At 51.0% G+C, this 18,794-nt stretch overlaps 2 protein-coding genes across 18 annotated transcripts in view; one reads left to right on the top strand and one right to left on the bottom strand.

Moving 5' to 3' along the window:
• The window catches only part of DENND1A (DENN domain containing 1A), a 152,947-nt gene extending 148,554 nt beyond the window's left edge, over positions 1-4,393 (top strand). For all 7 annotated transcript variants that reach the window (XM_085556349.1, XM_021543691.3, XM_021543690.3 and 4 more), the window contains 2 exons: positions 446-695; positions 1,545-4,393. In XM_085556349.1, coding sequence (XP_085412475.1) covers positions 446-695; positions 1,545-2,849 — 1,555 coding nt within the window. In that variant the 3' untranslated portion in view covers positions 2,850-4,393. The remainder of the gene's footprint in view (positions 1-445; positions 696-1,544) is intronic.
• Positions 4,394-4,551: 158 nt separating this feature from the next.
• Positions 4,552-18,794, bottom strand: part of CRB2 (crumbs cell polarity complex component 2) — a 56,491-nt gene continuing 42,248 nt past the window's right edge. For 8 of the 11 annotated variants that reach the window (XM_085556345.1, XM_085556336.1, XM_085556343.1 and 5 more), the window contains 7 exons: positions 15,066-16,004; positions 13,735-14,291; positions 12,768-12,933; positions 11,488-12,355; positions 10,599-10,715; positions 10,056-10,182; positions 4,552-8,214 (listed from right to left, as the gene is read on the bottom strand). In XM_085556345.1, coding sequence (XP_085412471.1) covers positions 7,987-8,214; positions 10,056-10,182; positions 10,599-10,715; positions 11,488-12,355; positions 12,768-12,933; positions 13,735-14,291; positions 15,066-16,004 — 3,002 coding nt within the window. In that variant the 3' untranslated portion in view covers positions 4,552-7,986. Of the gene's footprint in view, positions 9,107-10,055; positions 10,183-10,598; positions 10,716-11,487; positions 12,356-12,767; positions 12,934-13,734; positions 14,292-15,065; positions 16,005-18,794 lie in introns of all 11 variants that reach the window. The other 3 variants (XM_085556341.1, XM_085556338.1, XM_085556340.1) reach the window with 3 other exon arrangements.

Below are 18,794 nucleotides of genomic sequence, written 5' to 3'. Positions count from 1 at the left end.
CCCAATTATTGCAGGAAAACACTGAGTTATGTTGTGTGCTGAGTTAGCTCGAAGCCTGAGGATGTCAGAGCCTGCAAACACAGGGTGCAGAGGCTGTGCCCAGCCTGAGGGGAGCCCAGACAGTCAGCATGGGGAGCTGGTATCCTATTATCCCTGCTCCAAGAGCTCCCTCCTCAGCCTGGCTGTGTCTGCATGACCACAGCTTTCCTCTGAGCACTTCCCACTTGGCTCTTGCCCTTCTGAGCACCCTCGGGTGCCAGGTCCCCTTCTGCATGTGCCCCTGCCCTCAGGCTCTGCTCACAGCCTGCTCTGCATGGAGGACTCTCTGAGTTATGTTTGCCACTGGGGAGCTCTTTGTAACTCATCCAGCTCCTTAGGAAACTGCGTTCAAAACAAAGAATTAGAAATGCAGTCATTTGCAATGTGATTTTTGGTTCTGTGCCAGGCCTCAGCCGTACCGGGCGCTGAAGGAGTCGGACAGTGCCGATGGGGAGGACGTGGGCAGCCCGGAGAAAACGAGAGAGCCGCTGCCCCCGGGCCCTCTGCTCCCCAGCAAGGCCTCAGAAGTCAACCTCCTGGAAGACATCTTCCCCAGCTTGGAAGTAGGAACCCAGCCCCTCAGCCAGGCCAAGAGCCTGGAGGACCTGCGGACACCCAAGGAGGAGGCAGAGCAGCGCTGCTCCTTTGAATACCAGGTCAGGGGCTTCCTGTGCCCTGGGGGTGGCACAGAGCTCATTCTGAGGAACTTTTTCATATTTCTGGGTAAATCCTAATAATAATCATCATCATCATCTGTTTTCCAGAGATTTACTTACATGTTTCAAAATTAATTTCTGAATTAAGAAATGGCTTAAATGGGACTCAGTGATAAGTAACTGTTTCCTCTGAAGCCTTTGCTGCTGAAGGAGGGGATATTTGCCCTGTTCCTCAGAATCTGTTTGTCCAGTGGCCATCACACATAGCTATCTTTGAAGTTGATGATCGGCAGTGAGAATGAATAGTTGGTAATTTTCAGGTCCCCTCCAAACTTTTTTTTCGTTTAACCTGGCTATTTTGATCTAAGCATCATTTGAGTAATCCACTTCTGAAGAAACGAGATTGTCTATGAAGGAACATAGCTCAGAAAGTGTTAAATGAAAGCAGACTCCAAGATCTTTAGCTGACATTAAAGAAGCAAATGTCATTTCTACCTTAAAATAATATTGATTTTAGTGTTACATTCAGATATTTCATTTGTCAGCTTATTCCATGCAGCAGTTAAGGCTTACCAGCTTTGTGCCTTGGACACAGGTGTGTGCTCCTCACTGGGATGTGACAAATGCACAACATGTCCCAGCGGAGCAACCCCATGGTGGCAGAGCTGGAATTGGAGCTGCAGAGTCCTGGCTGGATCCTGTCTGTCCTTCCCAGCCACATGCTGTTGTCCCTCTGCACTGCTGGCAGCCTGGGGACGATCCTCTTCCCCCACAGCAGCCCAGACTCACTTCCTGCTTCGTGTTGTGAGGACATTAGTTAGAGTTAATGTTTGTTCCGCTCTCTTACAGAGAATGGATCTTGGTGTGTCTGAGAGGAACAGGATTGTGCCAAGCATGAAACTCTCCCACCCTTACAACAAGCTGTGGAGTATGGGCCATGATGATATGGCTATTCCCACCAAATATTCCCAAAGCTCACCTGAAAGACCCTTGGCTGCCCTGAGCAACATGCCCTCCATCACCAGGAGACCCCAGAGCAGAGACAGTGGTCTGGCTCCTGCAGAAAAGGATGAATCCAGTCCTGCCATTCAAGGGAACATCACCATTCCTAGGCCACAGGGAAGAAAGACTCCAGAACTGGGCATCGTGCCACCACCACCACCAGCACCCAGGGCTTCCAAGCACCAGGCTCCAGCTGGTTCAGCGGAAATCCTCACCCCTCATGGGCGCAGTCACTTGGTTTCAGGTCTTGTCCCAGAGCCCTTTGGGGCTGGGAGTGTGTCCTTAGACCCCGAAGCGCAGCGCTCTGTCAGTTCCTCCTCCCGCCCGTCCCAGCTGCTGTGCGGTGCTGCCGGCAGCGCTGAGATGCTGCAGCCCGTGCGGGTGACGGCGGAAGGTGCAGGTAACGAGAGCGAGCTCCTGCTGAGCCTGCTGGACCCGCTGAGAACCTCGGCCTGGCCGGGCAGGGCCCCCCAGGGCCCGGCCCCACAGGGCTCGGCCCCCGCTCCCGCCCTCGGCGCCCTGCCAAGTGACTTTGTGCCTCCTCCAGCTGCACCGTTTGCCCGGCCCCTTGGCTATCCTGCCCCAGCTCCACCACCTTTTCTACAGCCTTCCCCAAATCCCTTCACCCAGACACTGCCAGGAGCCCTTCCAGTGTCCCTGGTCAGACCCCCGAGGGGCTCCTTCACCCCCTCCTTAGGTCACGCGTACAGCTCCAGCTTCATAACCCCCACTGCTGGCTTCTACCCGCCACAGAGACCTCAGCCCCACATGGCCACGCTCTCCATGCCAAACCTGTTCAGCCAGGCTCCAGCTGTGCCAGCAGCTGGCTCCTTGCTCCTGCAGAGCCACAGCCCTTCTCCCACCAGCTCCCTCCAGCCAGCGTGTCTGGGTGGTCCCTCCAAACCCCAAACGTTACAGGTGGGGCAGCCCAGCACAAAGGTAGATCCCAAACAAGCCCTGGCTCTTCTGGCCAGTGAACCCCCTCTGGTCCCTGCCAGGCCAGCCAAGGGCTTGGAGTCAGTGTTACTGTCCTCAAAATCTGAGGAGACAAAAGATCCATTTGAAGATCTGTTAAAAAAGACCAAGCAGGACGTGTCACCCACACCAGGTAAGGTGGAGCAGCTCAGAAAGCGATGGGAAACCTTTGAGTGACGTGCCCCATGGCCTTGGTGTCCTTTTGGAAGTGACAGAGGGATTTTTTGGTTTTTTTGAGCCAGCATAAAACCAAGCATTTCTTTTAAGGAAGGCTGAGCCGGGACCGCTGCAGGACCATCGCTGAGCTGCAACTCAACACGAGAGCTTTTTGCCCACAGGTCAGAGTCCCCCGTTGTCCCAGTCCCTGACACTGCTCTCTCACTCCCCGCCACTGAACCCTGGGATTCCTGCACTGACCAAAGCGTGAGGGGAGGTGGGTTGGGTTGGGTTGGATTGGGATTTCCACACACAGCTTTTCAGGCAGCACTATTGATGCACAAGTTCCTCCCTCCCTGTATTTTCAGTCCTTGGCACGGCTGGAGTGTGACACAGCCCACTCTGCTGGGGTTCATTGGGCCATGGGAATGGGCGTCAGTTTTTCTGGCATTACACAGAGATACAACGTTTTGTTCTCACATGCAAAGTGCAGCAAACCAGCCCACAAGTCACCGAACTCATCCGTTGGTTTCTGTTTGTGCTTGTTGAACCCCAGCCACTCCTGGAGCTGTGCTGTCAAATGGACTTTGGTGGCACTTTTGACTCCCCCCCACCCCAAACACCAACAGCCAGGGCAGAGTTGTCACAGGCCTGCAAACCACAGCACAGAGCAGCTGCTCAGGGATTGGTCCTGCATCTCTGTTGGGAAACTGGAAACACCAGCAATTGTTTTCATTTTTTGACTTTGTTTTTGTTAAATGCATCAGAAAATAGAGGCCATAAAGAGTATCCTAGTTCTTATATATGTGTATCTTAATATTATCTATCAATATTATAAATTGCAGTATATGAATGGAATGTAACAATAGCTTACTTGATTATTACAAAGAAGAGATGTGGGGTATGGAGGTTCCCAGCTCCTGAGTGCAGGTGAAGGCCGGTGTGCTGAGGGGCTGAAGCAGGCGTGTCCAGGAGGGGGATCTGGGCTCTGTGGCCTCGCTGGAGCCTCGGGCTGGCCCGCGAGGCACCGAGGGCAGGGGATGCTCAGCTGGGTGTTCTGAGCCCCCCTCTGTGTTCTGCAGATATTTCACACGAGCCTCAGCATCCCCAGGAAAGCTGCTGTCTCTGGCCATTTCTGTTTCACTTTCGTGGTGCTTTTTTGGTTTGTTTTGTATCTGGGCACACTCTGGTGTTAAACCTGTCACTCTGGCAGAAGGAATCACATCACCATTGAGCCTTTGATAAAGGAAATCATCTTGGACACATGGGGAAATTCTTGTAAAGCTTTATCTGATTTCCAATGTATCTATTTTATTCATGTTATCTTGGAAGTTTTCTTACTCTGGGGAATGGGAATGGCTGTCTCTGTGTTCGAGTCTGGGCAGTACAAAAGAAAAATAATATCTGAAATGCTGCCGGTTTTGGGAAGACCACAGTATTCCAGGAATATTCTGTTTCTGTACAGTGCTGTTCCTCTGACAAGCCATTCACTTGGATTTGTATTTTCTTTTTGTGTTGAAAGACAGATGGGTTTAGTATTGAATAGTAAAATATTTAAAGTCTAAGATACCAGTTCCATTTTATTTGATAGAGTTCAGAATCCTTTAACTGTGAAGAGCCATCAAAGTTTGCAGCTGTGCAGGGGGTGTGGCACAGACCATGATCAGCCATCCAGACAGCAAGGTGTTCTTCAGGAAAGAACAGTCACAAGTCAACAACCAGGTCTGTTTTTAACCAAATTTTATTGTAAATTTCTTTTGTAGGACATTCTAATTATTTACAAATTATAAAATTTACAATTAAAAAAAGAAATCAGGATCATAATAATTAACTACAGCAAGTCCAGTTTTGTGAAAAAATATATTCAAAAATTAAATATCAAAAGAAAGTTAAGTTCATTATTGAAAAAAAAAACCAAAAACACCTTCCATAAATTATTTTGCAGAAATGCTCAAGACACTGACAGAGTATTTTAACACTTTGCTAATACTGGCTTTGGGTGCTTGGAATGCAGCCCTGAGGAGCTGCTGCCAGGGCACGGCCGGACCTGCCGGGGCTCCAGGGATTTGTACCTTGCAGGAACTGCAGGAGCTCGGGGAGCTCTGGGAACACGGCCGGGTGTTCAGCACCCACGGGCTGGAGGAACAGGGGCTCCAGATCCTGCTGCTGCCTCTTTCTGTGCAGAGCAAACACCAAACGGGGAGTGGAGCGAAAAAGCAGAAGCAGGACCAGCCCTGGGGTGCTGGGACAGAGGAGGCAGAGACCCCTGAGCCCCCCTGAGGTTATTGCACCCCTGGGCTGCAGGAAACCACAGCAGCTTTGCCTGGCAGCACAGGGCCCAGGGCTGTGCCCGCCCCTGCTCTGCCAGCCCGCATTGTCCTGGCACAGCTCTGCTGCCCTGCAGCCTCCTGTGCACAAAGCCACAGGAAAACCCCCCTCACCTGCTCCTAAAGCCCCCCTGCCCCAAGGGGACCGGGCAGTGCCACTGGCTCTGCTCCCAAAGTGTGCTGGACCTCCTGAAAGAGCAGCTGGAAAATGCCCAGAGCAAACCAGTGACAGGAACAGTGCCAGCAGGGTCACTGCTGCTGAACAGAGGAAAGCAGCCACAGGCTCCCACCTGCAGCCAGGGCATCCCTGTCACTGCCAGCTCCAGCTGCCTCCCAGACACAGCTGGGCTCACACCTTTGACTCTTCTCCAGTACCAGAGGGAAACTGATCTTACAGACAAAATACTGTCTGTCTCCCACTCCTGTTTTTTTGTATTTTCTAAAATTTTTCTTCTGTCAGCAGCTGCCTGTTGCAGAGACCTGTTCTTACACAGACACACCTGTTCTTAAACGAACAGATGTGAGCAGCAGTTCCATGCCCCTCCCTTTGCATGGAATTACAGAAACATTTACAGCTACAGTAGAAAAAAAAAAAAAATCCAAAAGCAGACCAGAATAAACAGCATTTTCTTGTGGCAATGAGCTACAGTGGGCAGGTTCCCACCGTGATTTTTAATAGTATTTTGGAGATTAAAAAGCAGATAATGTTCTAAAATATTCCATATTGATAGTTCTTGTGATTATCCTGAAACACTAATGACTTTAGACCTTACCTGGCCTGCTCTGCTGCATTTCCTTCCACAGCCTCTGCCACATTATGCTAAAGAAGAAACAGCACATTCTACAGCTAAAACAGTAACGCAGGAGAAGTGAAGCCACAAAATCAAACCCCTTTTTAGTGCAGTGGAAATCAGATGCTGTGTCACTTACACCAACCCTCGTTTCGGTTAAAAGCTTGGTTAACTAAATTCCACTCTCGTGTACCAACAAGCCCAAACCTGTCAGTCCAGAGAGGTCACTTCTAGAATTCTTTGCTTCTCCCCTCCTCACCTCAGCAAGTACCTCCTGATGCTCAGCCCCTGGCTCTCACAAGGTCAGTTCCATGGCCCAGGCAGCTCAGGGAGTGGTGGAGCTGGATCAGACAAGGAAATGTTCTCCTTCCACAAAGGTTAAACTGTAACTGGCACCTCAGGATCAGAAAGGCACTTGAAATATTCCTGTGGTTTGGTCTAATCTCAGAGAAAGCTCCAGCAGCCATGTCCAGCACAGCCCAGTTGGACTTACTGCCATGCCAGCTCTGGCCCAGCTGGAAGGACAGCAGCAGCTCTAGGAAGGATTTCCCAGCACTCACTCACCTGGCTTAGCCTTGCAGAGGAGCCACAGGTATGTGTCTTTTTGAGAAAACCTGATTATTCACATTATTTCTGAAATTCTCCTTCACTGGACCTGCCTCAGGGTGGTTTTTCTGCTGCCTGCAGGAGCAGGAGCCCAGCTGGCTCTGGTGTGACACAGCCCTGTCTTCTGTCTGGTTCCCTGTCCCCCTGTGCCACAGCCACTGCTGCCTCCCCTGGCCCTCAGCAGTGGGGTTTTTGCCACCAGAGCAGTTTGCTAGGAATGCTTCATGGGATGAGCTGCGGTGAGCAGCCTGTGGGGCAGTGCCAGCGGGCAGTGCCAGTGGCCTGCAGAGCTGTGCCCCCTGCCCACGGCCCCGGGCAGCGCCTGCAGCAGCTCCGTGCATGCGTGACCCCGGCTCAGATCAGGCGCTCGGTCGGGGGCATCTTGATCACGTTCCACATTTCCACTCGGGCCCCGTCCTTCTCCTGCCGGCTCGGGCTGTAGGTTCCCTGAGTCGCTCTCCTCCTCTTCATGGCAATGGCCGTGGCTATAACCAGTGCAAGGAGCAGGGCAGCGCCCGCAGCCCCGACCGCTCCCACCACGGAGGAGTGGCTGAGGTGTGCCCACACTCGCTGCTGTGGTAGAACAGGGAGTTACTCAGAGCTTCCAGCAGGACACTGCTGCATTTCACACCCCTCAGCCCCCGGTGCCTCCCTCAGCTGCGCTGTGCGGGCAGCGGTGCAGGACAGGAGCTCCCTCTTCCCTTGTCCCACGGAGCCCAGGGAATGCACAGGAGGCTGGTGTCCCCTTTCCTGCTCCCCTCTCCCCTCAGTGCACACCCAAAGTCCAGCATCTGTGTCCCAAAACCCCGGAATCCTGCCTGTCCCTTCCCTGCATGGTACCCATGGGAATGTCTAACAGCACCATGGCATTCAACGCTGATTAATACAAGGATTTTGATCATTCCTGACAATTCCCTGTAGCACAGGGCTGTCACAGGGAGGTCACAGCTGCTGTTGCTGTTGAAGACTCTGAAAACCTCACACACCTGAGCTGAGAGAGTTTGAATGTTTTTCAGCTGTTGGCAAAACCAGAGCAGAATACACAAACCAGCCTTGACCTTCCCAGCCCTGAGTGGGACTCCGGGAGCTGAACCTGCACAGGTGCCTCAGGTCACCCTGCCTTGGAAAGCAGATTTAATGTGCCTCTCCTGCCTGGGAGGGGACAGGCCAGAGCACTTCAGCTCCTGAGATGAGCCACAGGCAGCCTGGCAGGGCAGGAGGGAGGGCTCCACGGGAGCCACCGGTGTGCAGCGGTGCCGGCCGGCTGGGGCCGTGCCCTGGCCCCACGTGTGACATCCGTTCTTCATGAGCAGCCTTAGGGGAACGGGATGGGCTGGGTCTGTGCTGGGTCTGTGCTGGGTCTGGGCTGGGTCTGGGCTGGAAGAGCTCCAGCTCCGGGCAGACCTTGCAGGTGCAGGTCCTGCACGGCAGGGCCTAGATTAGGCGCTCTTCGGGTGGCACCTTTAGGACACTGTCCATCTCCAGCCGAGCTCCTGCCACCTCCTGCTGGCTCGGGCTGTAGGTCCCCTCGGACTGGCGCCTCTTCCTTGCCGTGAGAACCATGAATATGAGACCAATACTGAGGAGCAGCACAGAGCCACAGGCTACAGGGACAGCTACTTCAATTAGTGGGGAGGGGAAGAGAGCACCTGGAGTCCCTTTCTGTAAAAGAAATTAATGGAGAAACAATGAAACCCCAGTGGTTACAATAACTGCAATAACTGACCAAAATGGTCAGAGGGAAAAAGGTTTTAAGAAAAGCAATAAAAAGCACTTTTTCACAGCAAGACAGCCCCTTAAGATGTAAATGCCAGTTTACTCAGCATCTACAGTGGGAGCCTTTAAAGGTGACTTCTTATCAATATCAGACTAAAATACACAGGTGACACTGGCAAAGTTGTGACCAAAAAAAAAAAGAAAAAGTTGCCAAAAAAAAAAACCCAAAACCCACAAAACCAAAAAAAAAAAAAAAAACAAACCCCACAAAAAACTTCAATGATGCCTGTAATGGCAAAGCAGAGAATTGATTAAGCTGTTAAACTGAAACAGAAATGCAGAACTTGCAGCAGGAAGGGGAAGATGTTGAAGAGGTCAGGACATGGATGGGAGATGGAGATGATATAAAACCCAAGTACTGAGGAGAGAAATGAGAATTCCCTAGATTCTGGTGGAATCAAGAAAGGAATGGAAGACAACAACATAACTAAAACAACTGTGGAATTTTTGTCATGAAACAAAGTTTTAAATTACAACAAGCTTAAAAATTAGATATTTCTTATTGCTAACAGTGGCATCGGCCAACTTACAGCTAAAACCAAAATAATTCAAGCTGCATTATTTACAGTTTTTAGACGCCATTTAGTCTGTGCTCATGTCACAGAGGAAAGAAGGAACATTCCCAGGGGATCTGGAAGCCCTTTGCCCTTTCAAATGCCTGAAGTCCAGGTGGATTCCCTGAGCCTGTCCAAACCTGAGCACTGTGCGGGGTTAGTTCTGGACCATGCGGGTCAGTCCTGCACCACGAGGGCCCAGCAGGGCAGCCCTGGAGCTGCTGCTGTGGGAGGAGAGAGCAAAGGGAGCTCAGCTGAGCTCCATCTGTCCCTGGTGGTGCTGAGCACCATCCCCAGCCCTCCCTGCCCCACCAGGGGCCTGGCTGTGCAGGAGGGAAAGGAAAGAGTGAAGAAAAGCAAGGGGAGGGTGATGGAAATGAATACAAGGAATCCACAGAAGTGTCCTGGGACAGAGGAGATAGAGATGCCTGAAGGAGTCTGTGCATGCAAGCTGGAAATGTCAGGGTGACCTTGGCACGTGCATTAGAGCCCTGGATAACAGCAACAGCAGCAAACCCCACCTGGCACAGAGCCCTTTCCATGCAGGATGGGTTAGTACATTCCCAGGTTACCCAAAAAGCTGCCTGTCCATGCAACAGCTTCCCAGAGAAAGCAGGGGTATGGATCCCATCTCCCCCCAGGAAGGATCCCAGCCCCACCCCAAACACTTGGATTACGTACAAGGGGATGGCCCAGCTGGGCCGGGGCAGCAGCAGCTCAGGGACAGGACTCAGCTGTTTCACACACACCTGAACCACTCTTGGCCTGACTTAGTCCAACTTCCCTCTCCAAACATCCATTTCTATTCATATGATCTTTGGAGAGGGAAAGTGTTTAGTAACTCTTATCCAAGATAAAACATCAAATGAAATTCCTCTCTCCAGGAACTTGGGTCAACTGCAGGAGTTGGATTTCTGTCCAAAGAGTTGTGAAATCTATGGAGATGTGCAGAGACAGCCCCAAAAGCCATATGGCAGCACATGCAGATACTGAGGAGCATTTACTGCAGTTCTTTATATGCTGGAGCCCAATAAGCAGCAGCACTGCAGAGAAAAAAAGCCATTCAGGATTCCCCAACTGTGCTTTAGGCAGGACAGGAGCAGGAAGAGCCCCAGCAGAGCCCGAGGCCCGCTCAGCGCGGGGCCAGGCAGAGGCGCGGCGGGCCGTGCTTACGTTGATGTCGCAGCGCTCGCCGGTGTAGCTGGCGCTGCACACGCACTCGTATCTGTTCTCGGAGTCCTGGCACGTGCCCCCGTTCTGGCACGGGTTGGGGTCACACTCGTTTATGTTGATTTGACAGCTGGAAAGGAAGAGTGGTTTAGAATTGTCATAGAACACAAGATCATCCAGTCTAAAAAAGCCTCTTTTGTTTGAAAAGGGCCCATTGCAGCTTCTCCAGGTGCTTTCTCTGGAGTCAACTTGAAATTCTCCCCTATTCACACCAACCCTCCTGTTGTGGGTTCTATGGGACTGAGGCCAGCACAGGTCTCCAGCACAGGTAGTGTACTTGAAAGAATCTTGGAAGCTGTTCTACTGCAAAAACTGGTTGGCAGCTGGATGATCTAAAGCCTCTCTCTGCTCCAAGCAACAGCTCGTGTTCCCATTAGGAGCAGCTGTTTGACTGGCATGACAACATGGAGGAGGGTGAAGCAGTGGCCCTGCTCTGGCACCCACTTAGATCAGGACTGCAGCACGGGATCCCAAAACAGCACTTACTTCCTTCCAGTGAAGCCAGGCCTGCAGGAGCAGTTGGCTCCCCAGCTCTCGGTGATGCACCTGCCACCGTTCAAACAGGTGAAGTTCTTGCCACACTGCTGAGGGGGAAATGGCCACCTGGGGAGAGCAAGAGACAGGTTTTATAGCACTCAGGTTTTGGGGAAGGACAGAGTGTTCTGGGGCTCAGGGGGAATGGGGCTGGCAAGGGTCATAAACAGAGTCCTTGGTACTTCTAGGAAGGAGTTTGACATAAGTGAGAAAGGGAATAGTCTCAGAAATAATCCATAACATCAGAGTATTCCTTGGATCATGCCCTGAACAGACAGGAGCTCTATCAGTACTCAGACAGGCCTGTTCTTGCTAATGAAAATATAGGCAGGGACAGGACATTGCTGGGACAGTACAGCCAGGCCCCAGGAAGGATAATGCCAGTACTGGGTAACTGTCTGTCCCAGCATGCAGCAGGAACAACAGGAAAATCATCCTGGATAGATCAGATAACTGAAATGCAGCCATGTCAGTATTTAACTCCATGCTCCATTTGAACTGGCACAAGATGTTTTGTTTTAAATCAGCACAGGAATATGGCAGAGGGGAATCAAGTCACAGAGAAGATGGATATCTTGGGGAGTGCTAGAGGAAAATGACAACAGGCCAGAGTATGTGCCCTTCAAACAGCTGTGAAAGGTAGAACAGGGATACCCACATCAAAAGGAACTGTACAAGGCTGAGCCCCTGTCAGTGAGAGTTTGGACCTGGACTGCACCTTCCAAGTCACAGCAGGTTCTTTACCTACGAGATGCTTGCAATGAAAAATTTTCCCAAAGTAAAAGCCCAGTTTATCTGGAGGCTCCTCTGCCCCCTGTATCAGCACAGCCCCAGCACTTACTCGCAGCGGGGTCCGGAGAACTGCGGGGGGCACTTGCAGGAGTATCCGTAAACGCCATCGACGCAGGTGGCGCCGTTCAGGCACTGGTGCCGCACGCAGTCGTCCACGTTGATGTCGCACCTCTTGCCGATGAAGCCGCGGAAGCACTCGCACTGGAAGTCTGCCACGGCATCCACGCAGGCCCCGTGGACACAGGGGCTGGGCTGGCAGTCATCGATGTTGGCCTCGCAGCGCTGCCCCGCCCAGCCCGCGCCGCAGCCGCAGCGGAAGGCGTTGAACAGGTCCTCGCAGGTGCCGGCGTTGAGGCAGGGGCTGGAGGCGCACACGTCGGCCCCGGAGCAGCCCAGCTGCACGCTGCCCGGGCCGGCCCGCTGGAACTGCTCGGCCTGCGGGTACGGCCGCTGGGGCGGGAAGGGCAGGAAGATCCCCCCGATCTGCACCCGGCCCAGGCAGCCGGTGAAATTTTCAGCCAAAACGACCGACACATTGTTCTTGAGGAAGTCCAAGCTGCCGGCGCTTCCCTGCAGAGTCACGTTCACTGCCCCATCCAAGCGGAGCAGCCACCGGGAAGAGAGCACGGCCGGCTCCTCCATGGACACGGAGACGCTGTGCCAGGCCCCATCCGCGACGGGCTGCGGGCTCAGGAAGCTGACACCCTCAATGCTGTTCCCAGTCCTGATGTCAACAAGCAGGGAGGAATTCTTAATGGCTACCTGGAGGGAATCCACCTCTTCCACAGCCTGAAGCAAAACAGCATCTTCATCTCTGGTTCTGAAATCCATGTGCAGGCTGCTCAGAGTTCTGGTCACTGATGTGCTGGTGGTAAATTCTACGGCAGCGTAACTATTAAATGTTGCATTAGCCAGACCTATAAATAAAGGGGGAGAGCACGAGGGATTTCAAAGACAGTTGGTATCCTGTTCGAGCCAGACCAGCAGCACACCCCTGGCAGGTTCTCTCCCTAAGAATCCCTAAGCTTAGTGTGAGCAGGATTACAGTCGAGCTGCTGGCAACCTTAAAGCTCTTCCTGTTTACAACTGCACCTCCTGTAATAATATCCAGCTCTCAGGCAGCAATTTCTACTCCTCAGCCGTGCTCTGTCACACCCAGGGCGAGCGCACGGAGCCCATGCTGCCTGCAGCAGGAGGTGCCTGGGCACCACTCCGTGCCCTCCTTGCAGTATGTGTTTGTATTGTTTTCAACAGCAGTCTGGGAACGTTGATTATAGACAGGGAATGGGGGGGATTTTACCAACACACAAGCAGGAGAACAGAACTTACACACATATCCTGCCACAACGTCTATGCAGGTGGTGGCTTCAGGACATGGGTCACTTTCACACCAGACTTTCTCTTCACAAAATTTCCCAGTGAAATTTGCTGGACAGCTGCAACGGAAATCATTCCAAGTGACAATGCATCTGCCACCATTCTGACATGGCTCAGACTGAAAAACAAAACAGGGGAATTTAGAGGCAGAGTAATTAATCTTGAGGTCTAAGAAAGTTTGGTAGAATTGTGATGATGAAGATGAGCACAAGCAGCATTTTAATCAAGAGAGGAGGGAAATGGAACAATGACTCAAGAGCAGTAAGGGAAGCACAAGGGTCTCTGTACAAGAAATTCCTGAGCCCTGCTCCTCCCTGTGCTGACCAGCAGGAATGCCAGCAATTTGGCAAAGAACAATGCACAAAAGCACAGGTGAGGAATGGATGAAACAAATTGTGGTGCTCCCAAGAAGCTCACAAAGTTCTGTCACCAGAAGGAACACCCCTAACACCACAGGTGTGACAACACTTCAGAGCACCATAAGCAAGAAGGGCAAGATTAAGGGTGTAGCCTCCCCATCACCAGGTGTGGCACAGAGGAGAGCCAGGCTCTGATCCTTGTTGTTGAAATGGCAGATTCTTGGGGAAGAGGTGGTTGTGCAATTGGAACAGGATGAAGGGAGGGGGCTGGCAAGATTACAGGTTAGGGAGGGGAGTCTGGAACCTATATGGGCTCAGCAAAGTGGAGATGGGCAGCACAAAAGCCACCACTCAAGTTCTAAAACCACAAAAACTACAGGGTAGCTTGAGAAAACTCAGTGTTTAAATCATATGTAGCATATTGAGTGAGGTGAGAGCACAGAGAACCATGTCAGTACATCAATACATCAAAAACCTCCTCATTCTGGTATCAGCAACAGTCATAGACTTTTGTATAATAACCCCTGCACACACAGAGACAAACACAACACAGCACAAACCTTGCAGGTGTCATCAGAGACGCAGCCATTCACAAGATTTCCAGTTTGAGTCCTATTGAGTTCCTCTGGCAAACTGTCATTCTCCACCGGGAAAAACTGTATCTGGTGGCTGTTGAGTTGGATGTCCTGCAAACAGCCCTTGAAATAGCCCCCCCAGAGCTCAGCACGGCCGGGGCTCGGGTGCCCCCCAATGAACACTTCAGAGCCAGCTCCCAGGGCTTGTGCTGGCAGCTGCCCCAGCTCCACAAACGAGTCTGACTGCAGAGCACCAACAGAGCCTCCTTGGAAAGACAGGGCTATCAAATGTCTTCTCCCATCAACCACATTCCCTGGAAAGGTCACGGTGTCCGAAGGTGACATCTCTATGCTCAGCTGGCCATCCCTGAGGTACAGGGTGAGGCAGGGGCCTGTCCCATTGCACACCTGCAGTAACAAACCATCGGGCTTCCGGCTCCGCAGGAAAAAGGAGACATTGAAGTCTGCACCAAGGCTGTCAGAAAGGGTGAAAGAGGCAAAGCTGGTGGAATTCTCTAGGCCAAATGTTGCTGCTGGGCGCTCTGGAAGAGAAAAGAAACAAACTTCAGCTCGGAGATAAAGGGAATGCAGCTGGCACAGGGATGGAGCTCCTTAGGAACGGGGCAAAGGTCTCTTCTCAACGATTTTCACGTGTGTCAGGGTAATGATGCTCCTCCCCACAGGTCTGTGGCACTAAGAAGAGGTGACTGTGTCCTTGCTTCCTCTGGAGTGCACAAATTCAAGTATCTAAGTAGCATGAGAGTGAAATACAGCTCCTAAGAGCCCTTGCCAATCCAGCAGATTTACTCAAGGTCTTTCGAGATACAGAGTTGCTTTTAAATTTTGTAAATTTGGTAACAGCAGTACATACCATATTTAGGGCTCAGAAGAGTTGGAAAAAACCCCCAGTACTAATAGAAGCCTTACAGGAGCAAAGAATGCAAATAGATATGATTTTAACTCAAAATTGTCCAATAGCTTCCTTCAACAAAGCAATACATTCCTATCATCTTCAATTCAGAAGCCCAAGATCAAGTTTTCACAGTAAAACAATTTCCCTGCTCCCCTGCATTCATACAGATCTGTTAAAAGGTGAAGTCAGAGCGTCTGGCTCTACCAGGAATAACCTGCATCACAAAACTGACAGTCATTCCTGCAGGAGCAAACAACAGGAAAGGGATCAATGAGAATTTTATTCACAGAGGCTTTTGCTTTATTTTTCCCCCATGTCAAATAGAAAGTCCTGTTTCCAGAACCAACATCCAAGCTTCTCCAGTACCCGTGGAGCTGGCAGGTGTCAATCCCGTGGCACTTACCATATGAGCAAGCTGGGCCTCCATAGGGCCTGGCACAGTCACACCTGAAGGTGGCCCAAAGGTCCACACAGAGCCCTCCGTGGAAGCAGGGCTGGGACAGGCACCACTCGGTGCGGTCGCAGCCCGGCCTCGCCGGGGACGGCTCCCCCAGCGGCAGATCCGCCGGCACAACGGCCTCGGCGTCCACCTGCAGGTCTTCCAGGCAGCCCACAAAGCCTTGCTGGCTCCGAGTGTTGTTGGCCATTGGATCCTCAGCACCTCCAATATACAGATTCAGGAAGGCTTGTGGGATCACAGCAGTGCCCGGTGGGACAGGAGAGCTCTGCAGGCAGACCCCGGCCTCACAAGAGCCGTGCCAGAGCTTCAGCTGCACCGTGCTGTGCACAACAACTTCCACTTTATGCCACTGGCCATCGTCCACTCTCAGCCCCTTCAGGAGCAGCGGGTACCCAACATCCTCCCTCTTCAGCTCTGCATGCAGGATGCCATCCAAGAGCTCCAGGAACAAGTACTCAGCTCCACGGCCTCGGTAAAAAAGGACAGCGCTGGGCAAAGTGGTTCGGAAGCGGAGGGACACGCTGGCTCCTCCTGCGCCCCTCCCGCTCGCACTGTTCTCGGGCAGCTCAATGAGGAGATACCCTCTGGAAGCAAAGGAGAACGTTGTTGGTGTCGAGCACGTGGCATCAGAAAAACCAGGCTGGCACTGGCACAGGTGGCCGTGGCTCTCAGCTTGGTAGATTGGGATGCACAAGGCCTCGTTCTGGCAGCCGTGCGTCTGGCACCCAGTGAGCTGGACAGAGCAGTTCTTCCCTCCCCACATAATGCCATCCTGGCCAGGGGCACAGTGGCAGGAATAGTCAGCAATGCCATCCTCACAGACAGCTCCATTCTTGCAGGGACCCTCCTCACACTCATTGATGTTAACAGCACATTCCACACCTGTGAAAGAGATGTAGAGATGGGATCTCACCGTGGGACTGGGACACCCTCCCAGAGCCTGCCGGGCACAGCCCTCCCCAGTTCTCTCCAGGGAGCAGCCGCCAGCAGGAGCCCCACACTCACTCAGAGGGTCCTGCAATGATGCAAGAGCAAGAAAACCAAACTCCTGTGTCCTCCCAGGTGCTATTTATTGAGCTTTGGGCTGTCAGCCCAAATCCCCCCACCAAATTCTGTCCTGTCCCAAGCTCAAACCCCACAGGCAATCAACGTGAAGAAGGTATGGAAGGACCAAAACAGCACAGACAAGGAATTCATGCTTTTTTCTCAGTAGATTTGGTATGTTGAAAGACCAGGTAGGTCTGTAGATCTGACTGGAGCATGTTCCAGGCACCAGTGTTGCAGACAGCAGCAAAATGGGAAGTTACTGGAAAGCCTCAGTTAAAAAAATCCAATTCCAACACGACCCATCAGTTGTAAAACTCACAAAACCCAATTCATTACCAAACAACAAACACAACATGCTTCACAGGCACTGTGCCATGCTGGCACTAAGCTGATTTCAGTTCTGCCCAGTCCTGCAGAAATGAACTGGGTGAGGTCCTGCACTGCCATTCTGTCTCCTGGCAGCACATGGATCCCAATGGGGCTCAAGTAAATTACCAGATCTGGCTAATGAAAATCTGCTGTCATTTTCCTGAGCATCCCAGACTGACAGAGGAGCCCTGAACCAGTTCACTTTATCTAGCCTATAACATCGGTTTTCACTAATCTTCAGAGACAGTCCCACAGATAAACCAAGCATGGATTATCCCAATCTAATAGCATTACACCCGATCCAGCCAGCAAGCACAACGAGGGCAGCAGGAAGAAAAAGAAGGAATTCACACACAAAGGAGGGGAATCAAAACACAAAGGACATTTGTAAAGAAAAGCCACTAGACAGAATGTGCATGTCAAAGAGATTAGAAAGCTGCCTGGAGCAGAGAGATGGGGGGAGATGGGGCACTAGGAGCACTGAAGCTGGACTTGATGTGTGATTAAAAATAAAAACTTAGCAAAGGTACAGGTTCTTGAATATTTGAATTGATGGTTTGTCCCCTGAGCTCTGCAGAGAGATGAGCACCAGCTTCCAGCTCCAAACTGTCAGATTGTGCCAGTGTAGGGACAGAGCTCTGGGGAGCACTGAAAGAGAAATGCAAAGCTCTAGTTCTCTACTTTCCAGATGTGCCAGAGCTGTTCTGTAAGCAACAGTGTCTTCAGCACAGCCCTCTTCCTCTTACTATTGGGCTTGCTCAGCAAAGGAACAGCAGGGACGGAATTGAGATTGCAGCACAAAGCTATGAAGGAAATGTGTTGGAATAAATAGAGTATAAGGGACATCACTGGGCCTGGAGAGTACCAGTCTGGGAGAAGATGGGGATGGGTTTTCTCGGACAGTTCTCCAAGCTGCAGGAGGCAAGTCTGCAGTCAGACTAAAGGGGAGAGGCTGAATAAGGAAAGACAGGTTTGCTTCAGTCCCGAATCCTGAGATGCTGCTGTTTCAGAGCAGAGCTGCTGATATTTACCAAGACAAGGAGGGGAAGATAACATTGGTTTGGATAACAAAAGGAGAGATGCCTTGAATTTTTGCATTTCTGAGAAGGCTGGGAGGCAGGAGAGGCCCATTCCACATTCCCAGCCTGAGCAGGTCAGGAGCACCTGCCCGGGCTGCTCCTGCCCCGCAGCCCCCAGAGCTCACACCAGGTGGGACCCGAGTCCCAGGGTGGGTGCACAGCCCCTGGTTGGTGGCTGAATAAACACCAGGCTTTCCCGAGGGGTGCAGCTGGTTTGATTTCTTAGAGTATTTATTTAAGATGGGTGAAAAGCAGATTGCACAGGAGTTCTAAAAATCTGGCTAATGACATTTTTTTTTCCTGGAAGACTAACTAAGGATTTATCTGAAGCTACATCACTACAGTTTCCAAAAGTACAGATAATTTCCTGGATATATGTTATTCCAATCTTCTCCAAGACATGGACAGTTGTGTCTTCACAGACCCATTGGGAAGTAGATATTATGAAGTTGATCAAGACTAATTGTTTTTCCTAAGAGCAGCATAGGCAGGTTTTCAGGTTTATTTAAAAAAAATAAATTGGGGGACGTGACTGTTCAACAAAAACAAGTAACAAAACCAAGTTATTCTCCTTGTAAATAAGTAGTACTCTCTCTGTTCACTCTAAATTTCATAGCTGAAATGTTTCCTTTTATTTAAGCCATCAATAGTAAAAGCAACCAATTTGATTCATTACACCATTAGGAGAATTTCAAACGTTTAATGAGTTCCTTATCTAGTTAAAGACTAACAATAGCAAAGCAGTGGAACTTGTTATCTGAAAATCAGACAAGTGGTATCTAAAAGGCTGCTATCTGGAGTCAAGGATTTCAGACATTCTGTTAATTCAGCAGTGTCTGAGGTAACAGTCCCAAGCCACCAACCCACAGGGACTGGGTCAGAAACATTCAGAAGTGGCTGAGTTTTCACAGCCTTCAGTATATTCAAATATTCAAATACAAATCCTCCACCACGTTCAGAGTGCTACTGCTGTGGTGGGAACAGTCCTGTTTTGCAGATGCAAGTGTGATTAAATCCACACAGCTCACCACTGCCTGAATGGAGGGAATGATTTACTGGCTGCTATTAATAAGTAAAGATTTATTGTATACAGTGTAAGAACCATATACTTCAACAGATACATAAAATATTAAAATAATAAGCACAAATGAAGTGAAATATTCTAATTTAGCTGTCA

Source organism: Lonchura striata, chromosome 17 (assembly GCF_050655825.1).
Source record: "Lonchura striata isolate lonStrDom1 chromosome 17, ASM5065582v1, whole genome shotgun sequence".
NCBI classification, from domain to species: Eukaryota; Metazoa; Chordata; class Aves; order Passeriformes; family Estrildidae; genus Lonchura; species Lonchura striata.
This window is presented reverse-complemented; position numbering and strand designations above follow the sequence as displayed.